Source organism: Diplotaxodon limnothrissa, linkage group LG8, assembly GCF_057381915.1.
Source record: "Diplotaxodon limnothrissa isolate DT_005_m linkage group LG8, D_limnothrissa_male_GT1.1, whole genome shotgun sequence".
NCBI lineage: Eukaryota > Metazoa > Chordata > Actinopteri > Cichliformes > Cichlidae > Diplotaxodon > Diplotaxodon limnothrissa.
Genome location: NC_140603.1, coordinates 29,565,407 through 29,585,262, shown reverse-complemented (window position 1 = coordinate 29,585,262; position 19,856 = coordinate 29,565,407). Strand labels below are relative to the sequence as shown.

The window sequence follows — 19,856 nt, the reverse complement described above, 5'->3', positions numbered from 1 at the left end:
GCTCTTCCCCAGTAACAGAATGTTTTGATGCTCGCTGCAGGTGAAAAATGTGCATTTATGTGCTATAATCAACCCTCTGTGACTCTCATGGAGTAAAAAAAACAAAAAACAACCTCTTTTGAAATCGATGTGTAAGCGCTGACAGTACAGGTGAAGAATTAGGTGCATGTGAGGTTTTGGGGGAATGATTAAAAGACCAGTCCACACAGACCCTCATGCTTATAAATCACCTTCTGATGCTTCCTGCCTCATTTACCCTTAGTGAGGCTGCTGGCTTCTTTATTCACGATTCTCATTCTCACTTTTTAGCTCCTCCATCTGGCTATCACTGATAAGAATTATGCTTTCAGTTTTCCATTCTCTAAAATTAGGTCCTTCACCTGGCCTTGGAACCAAACAGTTTTTCTTTGAGAACTAAACATCTCCTTGCTTCCTTCCAGCAGAGCCCTGGTGTCCATCAGTTGTCTGTTTCCAGATAAAGATCAGACATATTTTGTTAAAGCGAATCCCTGCAGAGGTAGTGATGCATTATTCTTTGTTCTGGCAAACCCCATTTCATCACTCTGATTTCTTTCTCTTATTTCAACAGGATATTAAATCTGAAACCGAAGAAAAAGTCAGAGTGCAGACAGATAAAGTAAAGACAGATTAAAATAATTATTCGGATTCACTGTGCTGGACTAAAAAGTGCCCATGAAACCTATTTTATCAGCTGGCATCTTCCTTTATTACTAATATGATCAAAAGCTATTATTATTATTATTATTATTATTATTATTATTATTATTATTATTATTACTATTATGACAAGGCCAGATTTCAAACAAGTTCTTTTCGTCTGAATGTCCAGATTGAAATTAACACCTGAAACTACACAATGGAAATTAAACTGCACTGATCCTTTGTTAAACCTTTATTTTCCCTTCATATGAAACTACCCCAGTGTTTACATGCAGGATCAAACCAACATGCACTCATTGTCTTTAGATTCAAAGTCACGGACATTTAAAAAGTCGTTTTTTTTCTTGAGTGGATGTTGTGTGGCAGAAACTCCTATCATCAAAGCATAAAATTATTAATGATGAAAGGCTGAAATCAAGCTGAATGCAAGTCTTTGCAACAGCTTAGCATTTTTTAGCACCAGCAACCTCAGGGAAAAGTGAATGAAATGTCTTTTGGCCAGTGTTACTTCCTGCATTGCTACTGAAACTACATAAAATCTGAACTTTTCTTTAAGTAAGTAAATTGGGCAAACTTCCTCCCTTTGTTGTGTAGTGTAAACTTCCTGTGTTTATTGCATAAGTGCATCTGATAGGACGCCATCACTCTCTGCTGTGCTCTGTCTTTTCATTTGATTCCTTGTGACACCTGCTAAGCAACAGGAAGGGCTCAATAGGAGCAGAGTGGGGGGCCATCAGCAGGTGTTTGAACAGGCACAAAGGACAGGTGTCAGGCAGACGGGGGCCGTGTGGCTGCCGGGGTTTACCTCCTCTACAGTGCCCTTCCCCCAGCGTCACCGCTCTGCTGCCTAATACGATCAGCAGCAGCTCTGTTCGAGTAAATCAAAGCCTGCTTGGACATCTTTGCGCTGTGTTATGTTTGATCATTCATCTCTGACTCCCACTCTCATCACCACCGTAAGGTTGCTGCCACCACACGCTCTCTCTCACCCCCCTCTGCTGTTGTGAGGCAGCAGGAGTCATCTTCAAAGAAACCGTTTGTATCTGCATCTCCGTACGAACTCTCAGAACTCAGCGTGAGCCGACAGCAGGGCCACATGAGCCTGCTGGTGGGGCTCTAACGCTACATGTACCGTTACAGTAAACACGGTGAAGACTCAGGATGGACGAGGGTCAGCAGGGGGCTTGGATTAGAAACTTTTAACCTGAAAGGATGGCCAGATGTACAAACCCAGTATGCACATCTGGGATTTTGTATTAAGTGTAAATAAAAACAGAATCCTGTGAGTCACAAATCTCATAAACCCATATTTTATTCACAATAGAGCACAGAACACACATCAAATGTTTGAAAGAAGAAAATGTTCCATTCCCAGAAAAGTATTTACTCAATTTTTAATTGGATGGTAGCAAAAAAGGTGGGATGGGGAAATAAAAAGCTGGAAAAGAGCTGGAGGAACATTTTGCAGCCAATGGTGTTAATTAGCAGCAGGTCATTAGCATGACTGGGTATAAAAGGAACGTGTTAGAGAGGAAAACTGCATCTACGACTTGTAGAACAATTTAAGAAATAATGTTTTTTGATGTAAAATTGCAAAGACTTTAAATGTCTGTGGTAGACAGTATCAGCCACAGTACATCTGTCTGTGAACAAGAGACAAGGCCAGAACTAAACCGTAGATGTCCATGATCTTCAAGCCCTCGAGCAGCACTGCACCAAAAACAAACACGCACGGGCTCAGAAACACAGCTGACCGTGTCGTCCACAAATGCAGGTTAAAGCTCCATCATGCCACTAATAAGTGAACATGAACGTTCCAGAAACACCGTCATCTTCTCGGAACCAAAGCTAATTTAAAACGAACTGAGGCAACATGATCCATGCTGTCCAGCCTAAAGAACAGGGTGACCATCCAGCTTGTTTTCAGCACTCGGTTCAAAGGTACAGAGGTGCATTAATTCCTACGCACATCTGGAAAGGCACCATCATGGCTGAAGTGTATATACAGGTTGTGTCACTGCCATCAATTCAAAATATTTCGGAATATTTTTCCTAAAAAATGAACTTTTTTAGGAAAAACATTTGATGTTTGTGTCTGGCACTGTGAGCATATTTGGGTTTGCAAATCACACACTCTGTTTTCCTTATGGTCAATGTAAACTTGGCCATTACTTTAGTGCTTTTCTTTATAGAAAAACACTGAACCACGAAGAAGAAGAATGTAACGAATGAATAAATTGTCATCTATATGTTGGTATTATTTGATAGTTATTGATATTTAGAGAGGTTACATTATTTATGTAGCCCACACACGTTCACTAATAATGTTGTCACAGTCACTACTGCAGATACTGATGTCAGTGTGTCTTTGACTGTTTCCTGCTCTCTCAGATCTGCCACTCATCTTGTTGTTCCCTCTGCTCGTCTCATCACTGTGGGGCACAGAGCTTTCAGTCGCTCTGCTCCTCAGCTCTGGAGCTCACTTCCTTCAGTCTTAAGAAATATAGATTCTCTTCTCTTATTTAAGTCACAGCTCAAAACCTACTTGTTTAAAGAGGCTCACTCGCTTTAATACAGATCTTACTTACTTTTCAAAACTTGTTTATTTGGTTTTTTTGTATTTTTCTCATTTTTATTTGTTGTTTTTAGCATTTAAATTTATTTGAATCTACAGTTGTAGTGATATCTTTTAGGTTTTAGAAAGGCACCCTCAAATAAAATGTATTATTATATTATTATTATTACATCTAGGCTCATCCATGACAGCTACCTCTGTAAACAAACTAAAAATGAATTGACAAATATGTGAGAGGACACAAAATGCATAAAATCACCAGCCTGTCTCCGGCAAAGTACAAGCAGCCACGTGGAACCTAAAAACTCTTAACATCCACACGGTCACCAGTGACCTGTTCATGGAGCTTTCAGCTCCTCTGAATCCCCAAATGAGGATTTATAAAAGAAGTCTGAGGTTAAAATTAATGTAAGGAATTTGAAAAGTAAAGTCTTTTAGTTCTTGAAACTGTTTGTTTATCATGTGGCTAAAATGCAACTGAAATCTATGTGAAGAGGTAAAAATAAAGAATGTGTGGGACATTGTTCTTTGCTCCACTGCTCAGTAGAATAAGACAGAAGCAGACCGCTCCGTCACCTCACAGCTGAATCTCATACACCAAACATGATGCCAAGTTTCCCTGATAGAAGCGGGAAGTGTTCCCACAATTACAGTTATTTGAATTTTCAACCAATTTTCAATTAGAGTATTCTGATTTCCCACAGACCCCTCCCCTCTGACCGGGTTCCCCTCTGTCACTCAATTTCAAAAGTCACACGAGTCAAGACTTCTTAACAGTTTAAATACATTTTCGATTTTTATTGAATGCAAACAGTTTTTGACCATCAAAGAAAATCCAACCACAAGAAAAAACAATTCACCAATACAAATAAAAAAACTGACAAATGCATTAAGTTACACTAGTTGTTCTCATCTCTGAGCTCGTTCATGGAAACTGATCATTTACGTGCAATTCTTGGACACTAGGATGAAATGAGGCTCCAGTGTTGTTTGATGTTGAAAGCAGTGCGGAGGAAGAAAATGATTTGTTCTTTTATATCATAGTTTGTATATAAAGGCTGGAACTTCTAAGACTGCAAGTAGAAATGTGCCCTTTTGGCAACTTACATGCTAAAATGTTGCTGCCTTCACTATTCTGCAAGAGAAATACGAGCCCATTAAGCTAATTAATCATATTTAATTATTATTCAGTACCAATTTAGCTGTTTCTAATCAGTGCCGTCTTGCAGTAGGTTTACTTTAACCGGTTATACGACAGCTGTGTCAGAGTGAACTGGTATGACTGGAGCTGTGTGTGTGCAGGGAGCGAAGGCTGCTGTCGTGCACAGTGTGCAGTCCACAGACTCTCACCATCGAGGAACGAGATTCAAATACGTCCTAAATACACTTGAAATATTAGTACATAAAATATTTAACCATGTCCATAAAATTTTACACAATTTAAACCGTTTGCTGATTTTTTATTTCAGAACAGTAACTACTCTGATTTGTTTCTTTTTTCTACCATTTAAATGATTAATAAATGATTTTCCAGGAACATCCGACTGAAAATGAGGCCTCTGGTTGTAAAAACACATCTGTTTATATAAATGTCCAGGGGAAAACCTCCCTCGGCTCCCTCGTGATAGGACTTCAGTAAATAGTTTTGTGATGAGTGCATTGACTCAATCACGTATTTGAAGTCTTAATGAACACAACATAAAGCTCATTTGTAAATTATGGTAAATTACAAACAGGGGCGTGCAGTCATGTCTACTTTCAGAAGACTAAGATACCTAATGCTTGAATGTTGAAGGTCAACAACAGTCTTAATTTGTGCATATTTACAATTAGATGGTAGAACATTTGCAACTTTTACATCGTTTGGTGGAAATGCAGTGGCTGTGCATGCAAAAGCGTCCACGCTTCCTTGTGAGTGTAGTGTTAGTGTTAGTGCAGACTATCAGGCTAGAGCTGAGGCCACATTGGTGAGTGATACAGTTGTCTGAAAAGCAGGCCTTCACTCCTGTGGCTTAAAAAACTGAGCTTTCATTTGAGGCTTTGTCAAGTTGGATGGTTTTTAATGGCTGGGAGCACAGTGCAGTGACAGAGTCCTGTCACACTGCCTATTGATTCACTCCTTGTCTTTATACAACTGCAGAAAAAAACAGTTTATTCAACATTATCACTCTTATTCTGACATCTTTGCAGCTTCCAGAGTGAATATCACACCACGTTACATGACCGAAGGAACAGCAACGATCACTGATTGCACTTAATATGCAAAAAGTCTTTAATATTAACATGAATCTACATCTGAGCTTACATTATTGTTCAAAAAGGGATTTTGTCCTTCTGTTTTGTTTTGTAAAAATATAAACAAATCAGTCACATTACTACCATCTATGGAAAAAAAATCTACTTTTATTTCCTCAGATTCTTCTCAAGAAAAATAAATAGGCTGTCACGTTATCTGATTTACATGGACAAACAACACGAGGTCAAACACTGTAAGACGAAAATCATGCTAAGCCGCTATCAGGCCCTCTGAGAGCGCCCCAGGGCCGACCGGTCGCTGCCCACAGTCGTAGCTGGAACACAGTACGCGTCCCTGGGGTGAGGAGTGCACCGGGACCGTGGGATGATGGGTGTTTTGGATTAAGAGGACAAGTCACAGGGTCATGAGGGCTTTCTGGCCCCATGAGGTGACAAGGGGGTGAAGTCCCGCTGAAACCGCTTGCTGTTCCCACTGTACAGAGAGGAAATGGAGGCGTTGGTGGGGACCTGCTGCTGGGGCAGAGCGCGGCGAGAGTAGAGCGGCGACCCCCTGAGCAGTATGACATCCCGCACGGCGCTGCGGAAAGGCTTACTGACGAAGCAGTAGAGGAAGAAGTTGACTGCGGTGTTTAGCATGGCCAGCATGTTGGAGAGGTCATAGGCCAGGTGGATGCGCCAGTCTCGATGAACAGTGGACACGTACAGGTGGTAGATGACCACGATGGTTCTGGGCGCCCACAGGATTGAGAACACTGAGGTGATGGCCAGCAGCATGGCCGTGGTTTTCCCGAGTCTTTGCAGTGGCGCCGACTTTGTCCCCTGCTCCTCCTGACAGCGCTGCTCTCTCTGCCTCACCCTCAGTGTGTGGATTATCAGAGAGTTCAGCACTAAGAAGATGCTGCACGGCAGGAAGTAGATGATAGTCACATGTGTCCATATGAGGACGGCGTCCAGCGCTGTGGGTGGATGGCTGTTCCTCCACATGTCTGACCACCAGAAGAAAGGCACGCCCGATGCGATCGATGTTGCCAGGACCACCCCGATAATCTTCCTGGCTCGTGCCGGGTAGCTGATCTGCCGGTGGAGGAGGGGGTGGCACAGCGCCACGTAGCGGTCCACAGAGAGCGGTACGGTGGACCATATGGAAGCGTGGTTGGCTGCAAACTCGGCGACGCTGACAGAGTGCAGCAGGAGAGCGGGGACATCCCGGTGAAAAACTGCCGTCTCCAGCAGGAAGCCGACGAAGATGATGAAGAGCTGGGAGAGAATATCTGAGGCTGTCACTGCCAAGAGGTAGTAGTACAGAGCCTTCTTAGTGCGGGACGCCAGTCTGCACAAGGCCACTACTGTGAGGATGTTTACTGGGACAAAGAAAGAAGCAGAAATGAGATTAAAAGGATAAAAGTCATGAAAATAAAAGCTCTTTAAATCTGTATTTTGGAGTAGATTAATAAACCTTTTAAGAGGTTTTTATTCGATCTGACTGTTGACACTGGTGATCACTTTTATGTCCCAGTGAATACTGAAATAAAGCAACCTAAGGATAACGGCCCAAATAATAACCCCCCCAAGATTTTCTGGCAAGACTAGATCCTACAAGGATTTTGGTTTAGCTGCATAAAGAAATCTGTGAAATGGGAACGGTTCACTTCATCTTTTTCTTAAAAGGCAGAGAGAACAAGCGCCGCACTGTGCTGCATGTCTGCACAACTTTCAGGGAATTTCAGGGGAAATTAAATCAATATTTGGTCCGAGACTTAAACCCAGGGGCTTTTAGGTTTTGGACCTTGTAATTCTGTTTATTATTAAATATTTTCTTTTTGATTCTTAGTTTGCGTGTTGTTTACATTTGTGGCAGGGGCTTCTTTGTGTATTTTCTCAGTCTTCTGAGTCTTTAGTTCTTAGTTCCAGTTACTGTTTATATGAATTAATTCCCTCAGTTTTCCCCGGTGTGTTTTGGTTTCATCAAGCTAAGTTTACTTTTGTGTATGCATTCTGCTGCTTACTTTCTTCATGTTTTACTTGCTGTACTGCTATTTCTGTGTTTTAAAATGATCAGTTTTATTCTCTAAGATAGTGTGCAGGGCCCTCAACCTGAAGGACAAACCAACACTGCGGGTGGAGATTTATTTTTTATATCAGCTGTTTGCTTTCATTTTTCGTTAGACTTTTATCTGCTGAAATGAAATGTTGCCTTTTGTTACTTCATTTCGCTAACAGCCTGCATGTGGTCGCTCATCTTGTAATTCATGACAATATCGTTGTTTAGTATTTTATGGATATTCGTAATGACAGCAAACTTAGCAAAGAAAAATACATTATGGCATGGCAGCGTCTTTGTGAAGGATAAATACAACCAAGTTAAGGCCTCACACAGGCCTAAAGAACAGTTGGTGATGCCAATGAAAGGTCAGTGGCAAAAGCACAGTATCTAAAGCTGTGTAGCATTTGACTGTGAGTGTTTTTCATTAGTATAAAATCACATAGGAAACATTAAATCAGCCCAAAAGTTAATTAAATCAATTTGGCATTGCAGTTTACTTGAGAGACTAAATTACTGCGATGGAGCACATTAATATTTAGACGTTACAGTTAATAATAAAGCATTAAATGTTTCTGTTTAAATCCTTGTTTTCCAAACTCAGAGTTTCTGCTTCTGCTTTTTAGAGTATGTTTAAAAAAAGATGCTGTTTTTATTGTCTCTCTGCACGCTGTCAGACACACAATCTCCTCTGTACTATTTCATCTCAGATGTCTTGTCAGCAGTAAGATATTTCCACTGCAGCTATTTGGATCATAGTTTTTGACCCTCCAGGATTGCAGACGTTGGCTCTTCGGCCCTGAGAGTTTTTTCCCTTTGGGAGCAGTTATTTGAAACAGCAAAGAGGACATCTGAATGCCTCAATTTCACGTCATCACTGACTTGTAAAAGTGAAACATGATAATGAAGACGTAGCTGGTGTGAGTGCTGTCTGATATGCAAGTTGATCCTAACATGGTTGGCTGGAGTGAGGGATAATAATTGGGTAAATTCCCACACAACCTCATTATCAGCTAATGAAATTAACATAAACTGTGAAAACAGACATCCCCGAGTGTATTATCCACTATCCAGTCCCCATTATAGAAGCATTAATGTACCTCTAACTCACATTTATATTGATCTCTTGAGTCATGTGCGATTCCCCGTTTTCTGATTGGTTTATGTGCTGGCTCGGTTCAAAAGTGTACCTGGTACTCCGATGGAGAGCAGAATGCTGTAGTAGATGACGGGAATGAAACCCAGGACACATTTGGACTTCTGCAGCTCCTCGGGTTTCAGGCCCAGCTCCTGGTTGCCGGACGCCGTCACATTGGGCCAGTCGATCATGACCTTGGCGGCTCCCCTGGCGAAGTTAAAAAGAGAGAATTATGTTTGCAATTGATTAGCAAGGAGAGCTTTACAAACATCGGGTCACTCAACACAAAAAACAAGTTCAGTCCACTTTTTCAGCACATCTGGGGTTGATGCACTTCATACGCAGACCTTATTTCCCCCTCAAATACACCGAAAAGCTCAGTTTTGAAGTGCATTCAGTCACAGATTTTGGAAGACGTATGCAGACCACTGTGAACATGTGTAAACCAATTCCCTCCTGGAGCTCTTTGTGCCAGAACCAGACTAAACTGGTTATTAAAATGTAACCCACCCACCCACCCACCCCTCATGTTATTGAAGATCACATAGCCATTGCTTCTAAAATGAAAATACATCTTTATGTTCGCTGTTTTTTTTGTACAACGTTTGATTGACTAAAATGGTCATGACTGAGTTACACAAGCTAGACTATTTTAAGAAGGAAGAGTGTCTTTTTATTTTCAACCAAATGCAGATTTAAAGACACATCTCTGTCCAAATATGTCTCCCCAGGCTCCACTTGGTGATCTGTTCCTTCATATCCATTAACCAACATTAACTAAGTTAACTTAGTTTATTTTCAAATACTCACTAGAGCAACAACTCTTGATTCATCCACTGCTCAGAATTAGTCCTCAACACACACTCCATTTACTGGCACAAGTTACTGTTCTGTAATTGGAAAATATGTGGAATTGTTTTTCTTAAAGATTTACCAACTTTCTGTGAGAGCCAAAGGCAGTTTGCTGTCAGGCAGTCTGCAGACCAACATCCAAAACCAACATACGTTGTTGGCTTTAGTCTTTTTCTGTGTTTTAAACCTGCCATCTGTGATACTGAGCAGAAGTGGCTCCACAGTGCAGTGGTTTGCACAATCACCCAACAAGTGAAAGATCCTCAGTTTGATCCTGGGAGGAGATACAAATTCCTTGGGGGTGGTTTCAGGAAGGGCATCCGGTGTAAAAATCTGCCATATGAAATATGTGGAGCTGCCCCCTAAAATGCATAAAGGAGCATCTAAAGTAACTTTTATCTATAACACTGAGCAGGACTGAAGTTTTAGTTGGATGTTTCTGAATTCTCTGTATTTCATGTTTTCAAGTTATTTTTTAACAAATTGAGTGTCTGAGACTAAAAACCTGTTTTTGTAACAGAGTTGACAAACTTCAGATTGTTTTTTTTAGTTGATAACACAACTGAAAACGGTAGAACCCAAGCTAATGAGATTAAATGTCTTATATGAAGGCAGACATTGATGTTTGCAATATGGATGTCCCTGAAACTCCTCAGTATGGATCCCTGATTCTAGAAACCAAGAAATTGTATTCATCTTATTTTTGTCTGTGAAGGTTCTCAGTCATCCAGGTCATCGTAGTCAAAGTCAAAGTCATCTTATTTTTCTAACACTAACCAGGCATCTTTCTGCCTCACACTGACTGTACAAAAATCCCCAGGTGAGAATGAAAAAACAGGGCGGTGAGCTGAAAATAGCCAGACAACAATGTTAAATAATCAAAAGGTGTTCATTGTCGAATATTGAATATTTGTTAAGAAAGCACAATTTAAACTATAGTGGAATATTTCTTTAATATGATCTGGTTTACATGGATGTGGTTCGGAGGAACAAGATGATGACAGATCTTCTTTTGCAGATGATGCACCGCTCTCTCTGAGTTGCTCGGTGACGTCTGATAAACGATGTTTGCTCAGCCAAACTGTTTCAGAAATAAACCGTGGAAACAAAAATATGCTAAATCCACTTAGTTTGGACTCAGTCAATTAAACTGCAGGTTCACAACAACAGCAGATGGGCTGACAGCAATGACCCTTCCACTCTCCCACCACCACAGGTCATTATCTTCCCGTCCCCAATTTAACCTTTTCACCTGGGCGCCAGCCATCCTGTTTTTCTCCATCTGCCTGCTTTCCTTATTTACTTCCCTCATCCATGAGGCAATATTTGGACTGCGTTATCTCTCGAGCTTTCAGTGACAAACCATTTGTAGTTGCTCAACCAACATACACATTATCACAGAGCCACAATCACCCCATTTGTCGGTGTTTTCATGATGTAAGCGGGACAATCACTATCACTAACGTGTAGTCATTTTTAAATTACTGCCCTTCCAAATGCTATTTATGTGCCAAAGCCCTGCATATAAACTATATGACTGGCACATTTTATGGCCCGTAGCAGGAATATGATCGTAAACTCGAGGAGCATCGAATAGCTTAGTGCACGACAGCTTTAATTCACCACAGCCCGATAAACCAGCAGGAGAGAAATGCAATCATGAAGATCAATGATGTACAAAGGAGAGAGGTCGACATGAAGGAGGCTGCCTGCTGCCCTTTTTCTCAATAGAGTCTTAATTCAGTCCCGTGGGAAATTCACCACAAGTCCTCCAAACCTCACTGATATGATATGAAGCGTTTTCTGAATTAGTGTCTTAGTTTAGACAGAAGAAGAAGTATACTAGACCCCACTCCACAAACTACTGTGGACTACTACTGTCTGATGTTACCTTTAGCTGTGGTGGATGCTGTTACACCCAAGCCGTAATCTAACTCGATGAAAGTATTAGCGTGTGAAAATTAAACCAGATGAGACTTGGGTGCAAAGTAATCCGTATTTAACTCCAGATGCTTTGTAATAATTCTGTTTTAGGATAGGTTATGTAGCTTGTTTCCAGATATTATGATATTTTTTAGAGCACCCCTTCTTTCACCAACTCTTTGGTCACTAGAAGTTGAGGTGACATTTTAGACAACAGGGAAAGAAACAATGTATATAGTTTAAACACCAAGAGCCATTTTTTTGGCATCTGCCCTTTTTATTTCTTCTGTCAAGTAAGTAACAGCTGGTTGGTACATCACCACACGCAGCTTTTTGTATGAGATGTTTTCATTAAGCAGCCAAACAGCAAGCATTAGCTAATACTTGTGTTTTAAAGGCGATGTTCCTGGAAAATAATCAAAAATGATATTAGTGTATTTTTAGTTCAGTACTGATATATGTAATTAATACTAAATATGGGATTTTTATTAGGACAGCATTTAATTCTTTCAGTCTCATCAGCGCCCTCTAGGTGAACTGCAGTTATTTTTTAAAACAATGGCATTAATGTAAAGTGGACAGGCTCTGTGACGGGCTCTGGCTGCTGTCACAACCATTTCTAATTGAAGGACAGTCTGAAAAGATATTCTTAGCTTTATATATCAGAGAGCTGTCCGTGATATAATCTGTACTTTGTGAATGAGATTGGGATCAGGCAGGATGCTGTTTAGTGATCGTCTCATGGTGGAAATCAGTAACTGGAGATTGTCCAGGTCCCTGTGCGATCCACTGAGTTTTTATTTTATTTTTTCATTTGGAAGTTTCTGGTTTCCTTCCAGTGCCATGTGTGCTTTTGTTTTACGTCTTCCTCATCTTCTCAGTGACTTCCTGTATTATTTGGGTAATAACATTTGTGCTTCCTTTTTATCCCTTCTTTATGACACCCCGTGTGTGTAAATACGATCTTGCTTGCTCGTGTCACTCGTCAGTTTGTCCTTCTGTTGTTTGTCCTGCTACTCCTTCCCCTTTTCCCCTGTTTTGTTTCACTAGCGTACTGGACTTTGTGCATCTTTATTATTATTTTTTCTATCAGCCGTTAGAGGCATGTTCTTTTGTTTGTTTAACCTACTTCAGTGCATTTGGGTCTTCTCTCCAGTGAATTACTCACAGAGATACGCACATTTCATCCACGACCTATAACATTATATTCTAACATCACCCGAGAGTCTTTCACTCACCTGCTAAAAAGATATCTGAGAATCTTTTAAGTTAAAACTTAGGGTTAAATTAAATTTATTTACACTTAAACAATAAAACAGGTGTTTTACAAATATATTAAAACCCTCAACTCTGAAGCTTCTGTAATTTCATAGCAAAAGAGTAAAGAAAAGAAATGCGTATGAGGATTTATGTGTTGTACTTATATGACCAAAGGCTCCAGAGTGTTTGTGTTTAAGAATTACATTTAAGTAGACTTAAGTCCAGGCTATAAATTAAAAGCTGCGTCCTTTGACTTTTCCCAGATTCTGAAGTAACAAAATAGAACCATTACAACCCTTTTTTTGTTTATAATTAGAAATATTCTCTTATCTCATTGCTTATTATGGAACAGCTTCCCACGTGCTCAGATAGGATGTCTTATTTAGTATTAATAGATGCTCAGCTCCCATAGGAGGTGTAAGGTGTATGCAGAGATGCATTCAGTGTTTGACCTCAGACAAAATGACGCATGTTTGCTGCGCTGAAGATGAATAATGAGATGTTTTTATGGCTAACTTCAAATATAGTATAAACTTATTAAGTCCTTCAAACTGTTTGTGCTGTCTGAATAATACGGTGGCTGTAAAAACAAGAAAAACAGCAACAAAATGACACTTTTTACTTTTATTCCTCTTTTTGATCTTATTGTTTTGTGTTTAAATGATGGGTTTGGCTTTGTTGCCTCAGGGCCACCGTATCATAGTTCAAAAATTTAGTGTTACTGGAAGAAGAATCTAGTTTCTCTATTTTGTTTTGGTTAATTTTATGTGTAAAGAATGACTCAAGTTATGAACACTATCACTAAATCAACTTTGTTTTGTAATGCACACCATTGTATTGACATTGTGTAATTATTTCTATAAAAGCCCTGACATTGTATCTATTTACTTACTGATAGCAGGTGGAACTGTTCACCATCAAAGACATGCACAGAAGACTGTGCAGCAGGTACAGTTTTACACTTCATCATATTTCCACATCAGAGCTGCATTCTGACAAAACGTTAATGTTTGCATTTGCAGAAATTCTCTTCCTAGATCAAATGGAAACTACAGTGTAATATCACAGATTAAGCCGAATAAGCTGCATGTGAAAAAAGGTGAAATATCCACTGTGGACCCATGAGACTCACTCGGTCTTATCTGCTACGACACCTGATCTGTTTCCTCGTGAGCTGCCTGCAGCAGCCGCAGTGAGAAAGATGATCGTCATGAAAGTCGAGAGGTTGCCAGAAAAACGTGGCACAGGGGACCGTAATTACTCCCGGCAGTCAGTAACCCAGCAGACGTGTTACACGCCAGCCAAGGACCTCTTAAATCCTGAAGCTTGGAGAGTTCTGTGTCTCCACTAGCTGAGAAATTTCTCGTGCAGACATTCACATCTACGCCTCGTGTCCCGTGGGTGCTATTGATTCTGGAGGTGGGAATGCAGCTCAGAGCTTTAGAGGTGTTTTATTAAATCCTAAAATTTACAGTCTTTTCAGTACGTCAGCAGCACAGACGGGACAGTAGAGTCAGTGCACATCAGCCTTAATCAGAAACACACCTCTATCTTTTTGAAGGGACACAGTTTTCCCAGGATCCAAATGCAGCTGGAGCTATCGGAGCTCTGCAGGGGGGTCAGTGTCCACGAAGCTGAAATGAACTCTATCTGTACTCCACTTAATTATTCATCAAGAGATGCTGCACCTGAAAGAGCAGCGCGTGGAGATAAAGGGTGCTGGCAGCATAACTGTACTGCAAACATATCAGGGTTTCGCGTGGCAGCAAGTCTGAAGACGTTTGGTGTTTAAAATCAGGAAAATAATTTTCTGTGAAAATCAAAACTTGACAGGAAGCAGTGGAGAGAAATCTCCCAGCTGTTCTGATCAGGAGCGCAGATGCTGCAAGATCCTGAGCCACAGTCACCGCTGTGGCTGTTAAGAAGATAGAATCCAGAAGAGCATTTTGGCAGAAAGTAACAGGCACGTATGATGAGAAACGCCTGCTTCGTAGCAGATTAAAGGGTGAAATAACAAGAAAAACACTTCAGGTCAAAGCAAAGCCAATTATGAAACATTTGGAGGCAACACAATCCAGACCCGCTTCTCCAAATGACTTCATAATAACTGTACTTTGATCCATCATCTGAAGTTGGAACAAGTCTAATTGCAGGACAAACAGAAACCTTTATCCTGTTACAACATACTCTGCACAAACAGGGGTTTTCTTTGGCTTAGTCTCATCGCCAGCAGACTTACCTTCACATCCAGTTTTCAATGTGGATTCTCCACCTGGGGTACAGCCGGTCCTCTGCACTGTCACTCCCCCCAGAGGCTCCTACAGAGTCCCTGCTGGACAATCCGGTTAGGAGACGAGGAGGAGGAGAAGAATCCAGGCAGCCGGTACATTACTGCTATGAGTGAACAGAATGAGAGGGGAGTAATGAGGAAGAGGGGAGTGAAAGTAAAGGGGAGGGTGAGGGAGGGAACTGATGTGTGAAGGAGGCAGGAAATGGATCAGAATAAATTGAGAGGGTGTGGGGAAAAAAGATGGAAAACCACAGTGAGTTCGAGTGGGAACAAAAAGTGATCACTTCTCATGTTGAAGCTTCTCGTCAGGATTTCGGTGTGAAGTGTGTTCACACTGGAAATGTGACAAACGAAATAACCTGTCAAAGCAGTCGGATTGATCCACATTCCAAAGTATATACGAACAACATGAGGGACGACACGTAAAGCAGGCTGTGGGAATGTGAAACATTTCCAAGCAGCAGCTACGTCATAAACACTAAATACTGATGACAAATGTGACAGGTCTCCAACGGAAGTGTCTCCATCACCCCGTAGATACAGCAAAATATGGGCCATCCTAGGAATTGTTTTCAATGAGGTTAGAATAATAATAATTATTATTACCATCTTATTAAAATGCAGAGATTGAAATGCAGAAACACAGTCGCACTGACACAAACATTTGTATAATTTTAATTCACAGCATTTCTTTTTTCATTTAAAATGTGAATATTAGTGAGAATTAGTAAAGGGAGATTATTTGCATCAGTAATATTTCCATTTTCATGTCAGCAAATGGAATATGAATCAAAAATACATTTGTCAGGACAGGACAGGAGCACATCCACACAGCGAGAGGCAAGGCCGTACACTTTTATACCATATATATAGCTAACCAGCCACTTTATTAGGTACACCTTATTGGTATTGAATTGGTCACTCTTGTTTTCAGAGCTGCTTTAAGTTTTGGTCCATGTTGACATGACAGTTGCTGCAGATTTGTGAGCTGCACATCCATTAAATGAATCTTTTGTTGGAATACATCCCAGAGGTGCTTTGGTGACTATGGAAGCAGTTTGAGTACAGTGAATTCACTGCCATGCTCAAGAAACCTGTCACAGGCTGGGTCTCTGACCCGGCGCTCTGAGTTCATTTTGTATTTGTCTCATTTTAGATTTGTGATTAGTTTATGTGTCATTCCTATTTAGCTTTAGTTAAGGAAAGGCAGTTATTATTTATTGTTTCCTTGGTTTCTATGTTTGAGTTCTTGTATCGTTCATCACGTGTTAGGTCTCTTAAGCTTGTGTTGTCATGTCTAGTTTCAGTGTTTCCTGTTTTATTTTGAAGGAGTCGTGTGTTCTTTGTTCATTGTATTTAGTTTCACTTCCCCTGTCCTGTCATTAGGCTCATGTCAGTCAGCTGTTCCTTCATGTGTTCCCACTTCCCCTAATCACCTCCTGTGTATTTAAGTCCTCTGTTTTCAGTGTGTCATTGTCAGATCGTCTGCTTTGTTTGCAAGCCAAGAAGTAGTTTCAAGTTTCCTTATGTCAAGTCCATGTTCCTGTTGTAGGTTTTTAGTTCATTTAGCTCACCCAGTTTAGTTTGTTAGCATTTTGCCTTTTGTTTACAGTTATTTTGCCAGCCTCAATAAACGGCTCGTTTTCTGTTATTCAAGTCATGTTTCACATTTTGTTTTCGTCTGCATTTGGGTCCACCCTTCACTCTACACACAGTCAGCCCTGCTGATTGTGACAAAACCAGTCTGAGATGATTTCAGCTGGTGTGGTATCCTGCTGGAAGCAGCCATGAGGAGATGGGGTGGACATGGTCAGCAACAACATTCTTGACTTAAAGAGTGGTTATTTGAGTTACTGTTGCCTTCCCATCAGCTCGAAGCAGTCTGGCCATTTATTTTTTGAGCTCTGACATCACCAAGGTATTTTCTCCCACATGTCTGTCACCACATTTTCTCCTTTTTGGAACATTCTCTGTAAACCCTGGAGATGGTTGTGTGGGGAAATCCAAGGATGGCCTGAGTGTGTACGGTTTTTAAAAGATGGCCATAGTTTAGTTTTCAGGACGGGAAAATAAAGTGGAAGTACTATAAATCTACTCGCTTTCTAATGATGAGTAGATGGCGACTCTTCTGGATGCCAAAAAGATTGGATTGTATGCAAGTCTACTAGAAAATGACCCTCATCTCCATTTCTCTTTGACCTCAATAATCATTTTCCTGATGAGTTTATGGCTTTGAAGTCAAACTGAATAAAAAATTAAATTAATTTTGTGATTCATTTTCATTATTAGAGACAGAAAGGTCGCGGGGACAACTCATTTTTTGATAACACCCTCTGGTCACAAACACATCGAGAGCACAAGAACGCTGCTGGTGCTGTGTGGCTAACAAGGCTAAATGAATTATACTATAACATGTCAGCATGGAGGATAAACACTGAGTTTATCCTCCATGCTGACAAACCACCGAGTCCCACTGCTGGAAAGTAAATAGAGGAAAATCTCAAAGTTTACAAAAATCAAAACAATTTCTGAGTGAAGGTTTGACGGCTAAAGAGAGATCCTGTTCAGGGTTTATCTGTTTATGTCTTCATTTTGATTCATGTTATTAAAGTTACTACATTATATGTGGTATACAGTATGGAAATACCCCAAAGCTAAGGACAAACAAGCCATGCCAGAACATCCAGCCACGCACTCCAGGACCAACAGTCGGAGGAGTGTTGGGGAGGGTGAACCCCTCCCTCCATAACCATGTCCCATAGGCACCAAGGCTCAGCAAGCCCCAGCCATGCACACACACTGACTATAGTAGGTTTTTAGGCCACTGATGGGGGGGCAGGAGATGCTAGGGTTAAGGTTTTTATCCTGTGACACATTTAAAGTCATGCTTACTAAAAAGGGAAAATATGATTTAGTTTTTACTGTTTTATTAGATTAAATTTGACGATGATGTCGATGGATGCTGGTGGCCCATATTTCAGTGCACAATAAAAACATAAACTCCACCTACAGCAAGAAAAGATGGAGAATCCAAACATGTTGCTGTCGGCGATGTAACAAAAATCAAATGTTGGAAGAAATAACCGAACTAGTAACTTTAACATCAGGATTGATTTCTAAATCTCCAAACCAGCATCTGATGCACAAAACACAATCTTAAGCACATAAAGAAGAAACAATTACATTCTAATAAACATATACTAACAAAGAGTCTTTATTAGGATGTATGCTGCCTTTTGTCTCATTACTAGAAAGAATAATGGCTCTGAGCTGCAACAGCTTTCTAATTTCCTCTATTTATTCTCAGCAGCAGTTGAAAGTAGCATGATTATGAGTGAGGAAATCACTGACATCAGGGGATCTGGGAGCTGACTTGTTGTTTCGTACATGACAAATGCGCCCTTAATTTAGCTAAACCCTTTGAGAAAGCCCGTCTCACGTCTGCAAATTGTTGACGATAGCAAAGCTCCAAAGCAAACAGCGCGTTAAACGAGTGGATCTCAAGAACTAATTCATCCAAAGCCTGCTGACAAACCATCTGCAAACCTGATCCCTACGTGAGCTCGCTCTGACCCAGCATGGCTGCCCTCGCCCTGCAGCTGCATGTCATTGTGTGTTTAGTTCACATAGCGTGTTATAGCTCGGACGCCGCCGTGGCCCCGAGGGTCACTCGAGCAAATAATGAGCCTTCATGCACAGACGCGGCTTGTCGTTGGTCAGTCCTGCTGGACGATGCACAGAGAACACATTTCTGCTGATTTTGGTGAAGCGAGCCGAGGTGCAGCTCCTTTTATGGGCAGGATACGTCCACATTTTATCACTTAAGCAACAGCCTGTACTAATACAAAGGTACATTCATGGTAGCAGTAATATAGAGGTACTCATAAATGGGATAATGGCCACTAAATTTCCTTCCTATATCTGCTTAATATGACTGGGTACAGCAGTTTACTTCTGGGAGTGACCTGCTTCTTTCTAAAATGAGAAGGACATGCTCCATTATATAACCTTCCACATGCTTTGTATTGATTCTACGAATCGGAGGAGATAGAAAAGCATTCCTCAAAGGATATTCTTCAAGTTGGTGAAACGTGCTAGTTCAAAATGTTCAACAGATGTTCATCTGGGTTGAAATCTGGTGACTTTTATCCTAATCAAGCATGTCCCTCTGTTCCCAACGACTTTGTAATCCCAGAAGAGACTGCTCTCATCAGATCAGAAATATTTGGTCACTGGACAGAAGTAATCACCCAGAACAACTTTGGATTGATTTGCAGTGACCCTTCAACCTCAAAGGACAAGCGGACCTAGATCATGGCAGCAAAATGCCGCAGTTTTTAAGTTTTGTGATTTCTTTTGGGTTTTGTAAAGTCATTTATATCACACCGCTTGTGCATGCTCTTCGGTTCATGTTCTGTTTTATTTTATATTCCTCTGTGCTTTTTGTCATTTGTGCCTTTAGTTATTGGCTTTACATGGTTAAAGGTTTGTGAATTCCCATTCTGCTCCTCCAGTCTCGTCCTTGTAGGTGTTTCCATGTGACGTTTGGATATTTGAGTCTTTATCTTGGCGTAAGTTGTTTCCTGCTTTATTTTGTCTCATGTGCATCGTACTTCCATCGTCTCCTTATCCCTGATTTGCTACCTCTGTGTCTTAATCAGACATTATTGTATTTTTTATTAATGGTTATTGTCTTTAATAGCTCCTTGTTACTCATGAAACGATAACCCTTCAGATGTTTTTCTAGAAGATGCTCTTATTTCTTGTATGTGTTTACACACCAGGCGGTTGTATTCAATTATTTAGTCACCTTATCTGTGGAGGATGTATAACTCACCGA

The 19,856-nt window shown here is 40.7% G+C and overlaps 1 protein-coding gene across 1 annotated transcript; it reads right to left on the bottom strand.

The window, feature by feature from the left end:
- Nucleotides 1-5,914: 5,914 nt before the first annotated feature.
- On the bottom strand, nucleotides 5,915-8,882 carry gpr142 (G protein-coupled receptor 142). The gene is made up of 2 exons (XM_085361088.1): nucleotides 8,744-8,882; nucleotides 5,915-6,873 (listed from the first exon to the last, which is right to left on the bottom strand). Exons 1-2 carry the CDS (start codon nucleotides 8,880-8,882, stop codon nucleotides 5,915-5,917), a joined length of 1,098 nt encoding a protein of 365 aa, XP_085217214.1.
- Between the last annotated feature and the right edge of the window lie 10,974 nt (nucleotides 8,883-19,856).

Coding starts and splice junctions, on each gene's coding strand:
- gpr142 (XM_085361088.1), bottom strand. CDS start 8,882: ATGATCGACTGGCCCAATGTGACGGCGTCCGGCAACCAGGAGCTGGGC. Junction 6,874..8,743: donor GCTCTCCATCGGAGTACCAG/GTACACTTTTGA, acceptor TCTTTGTCCCAG/TAAACATCCTCACAGTAGTG.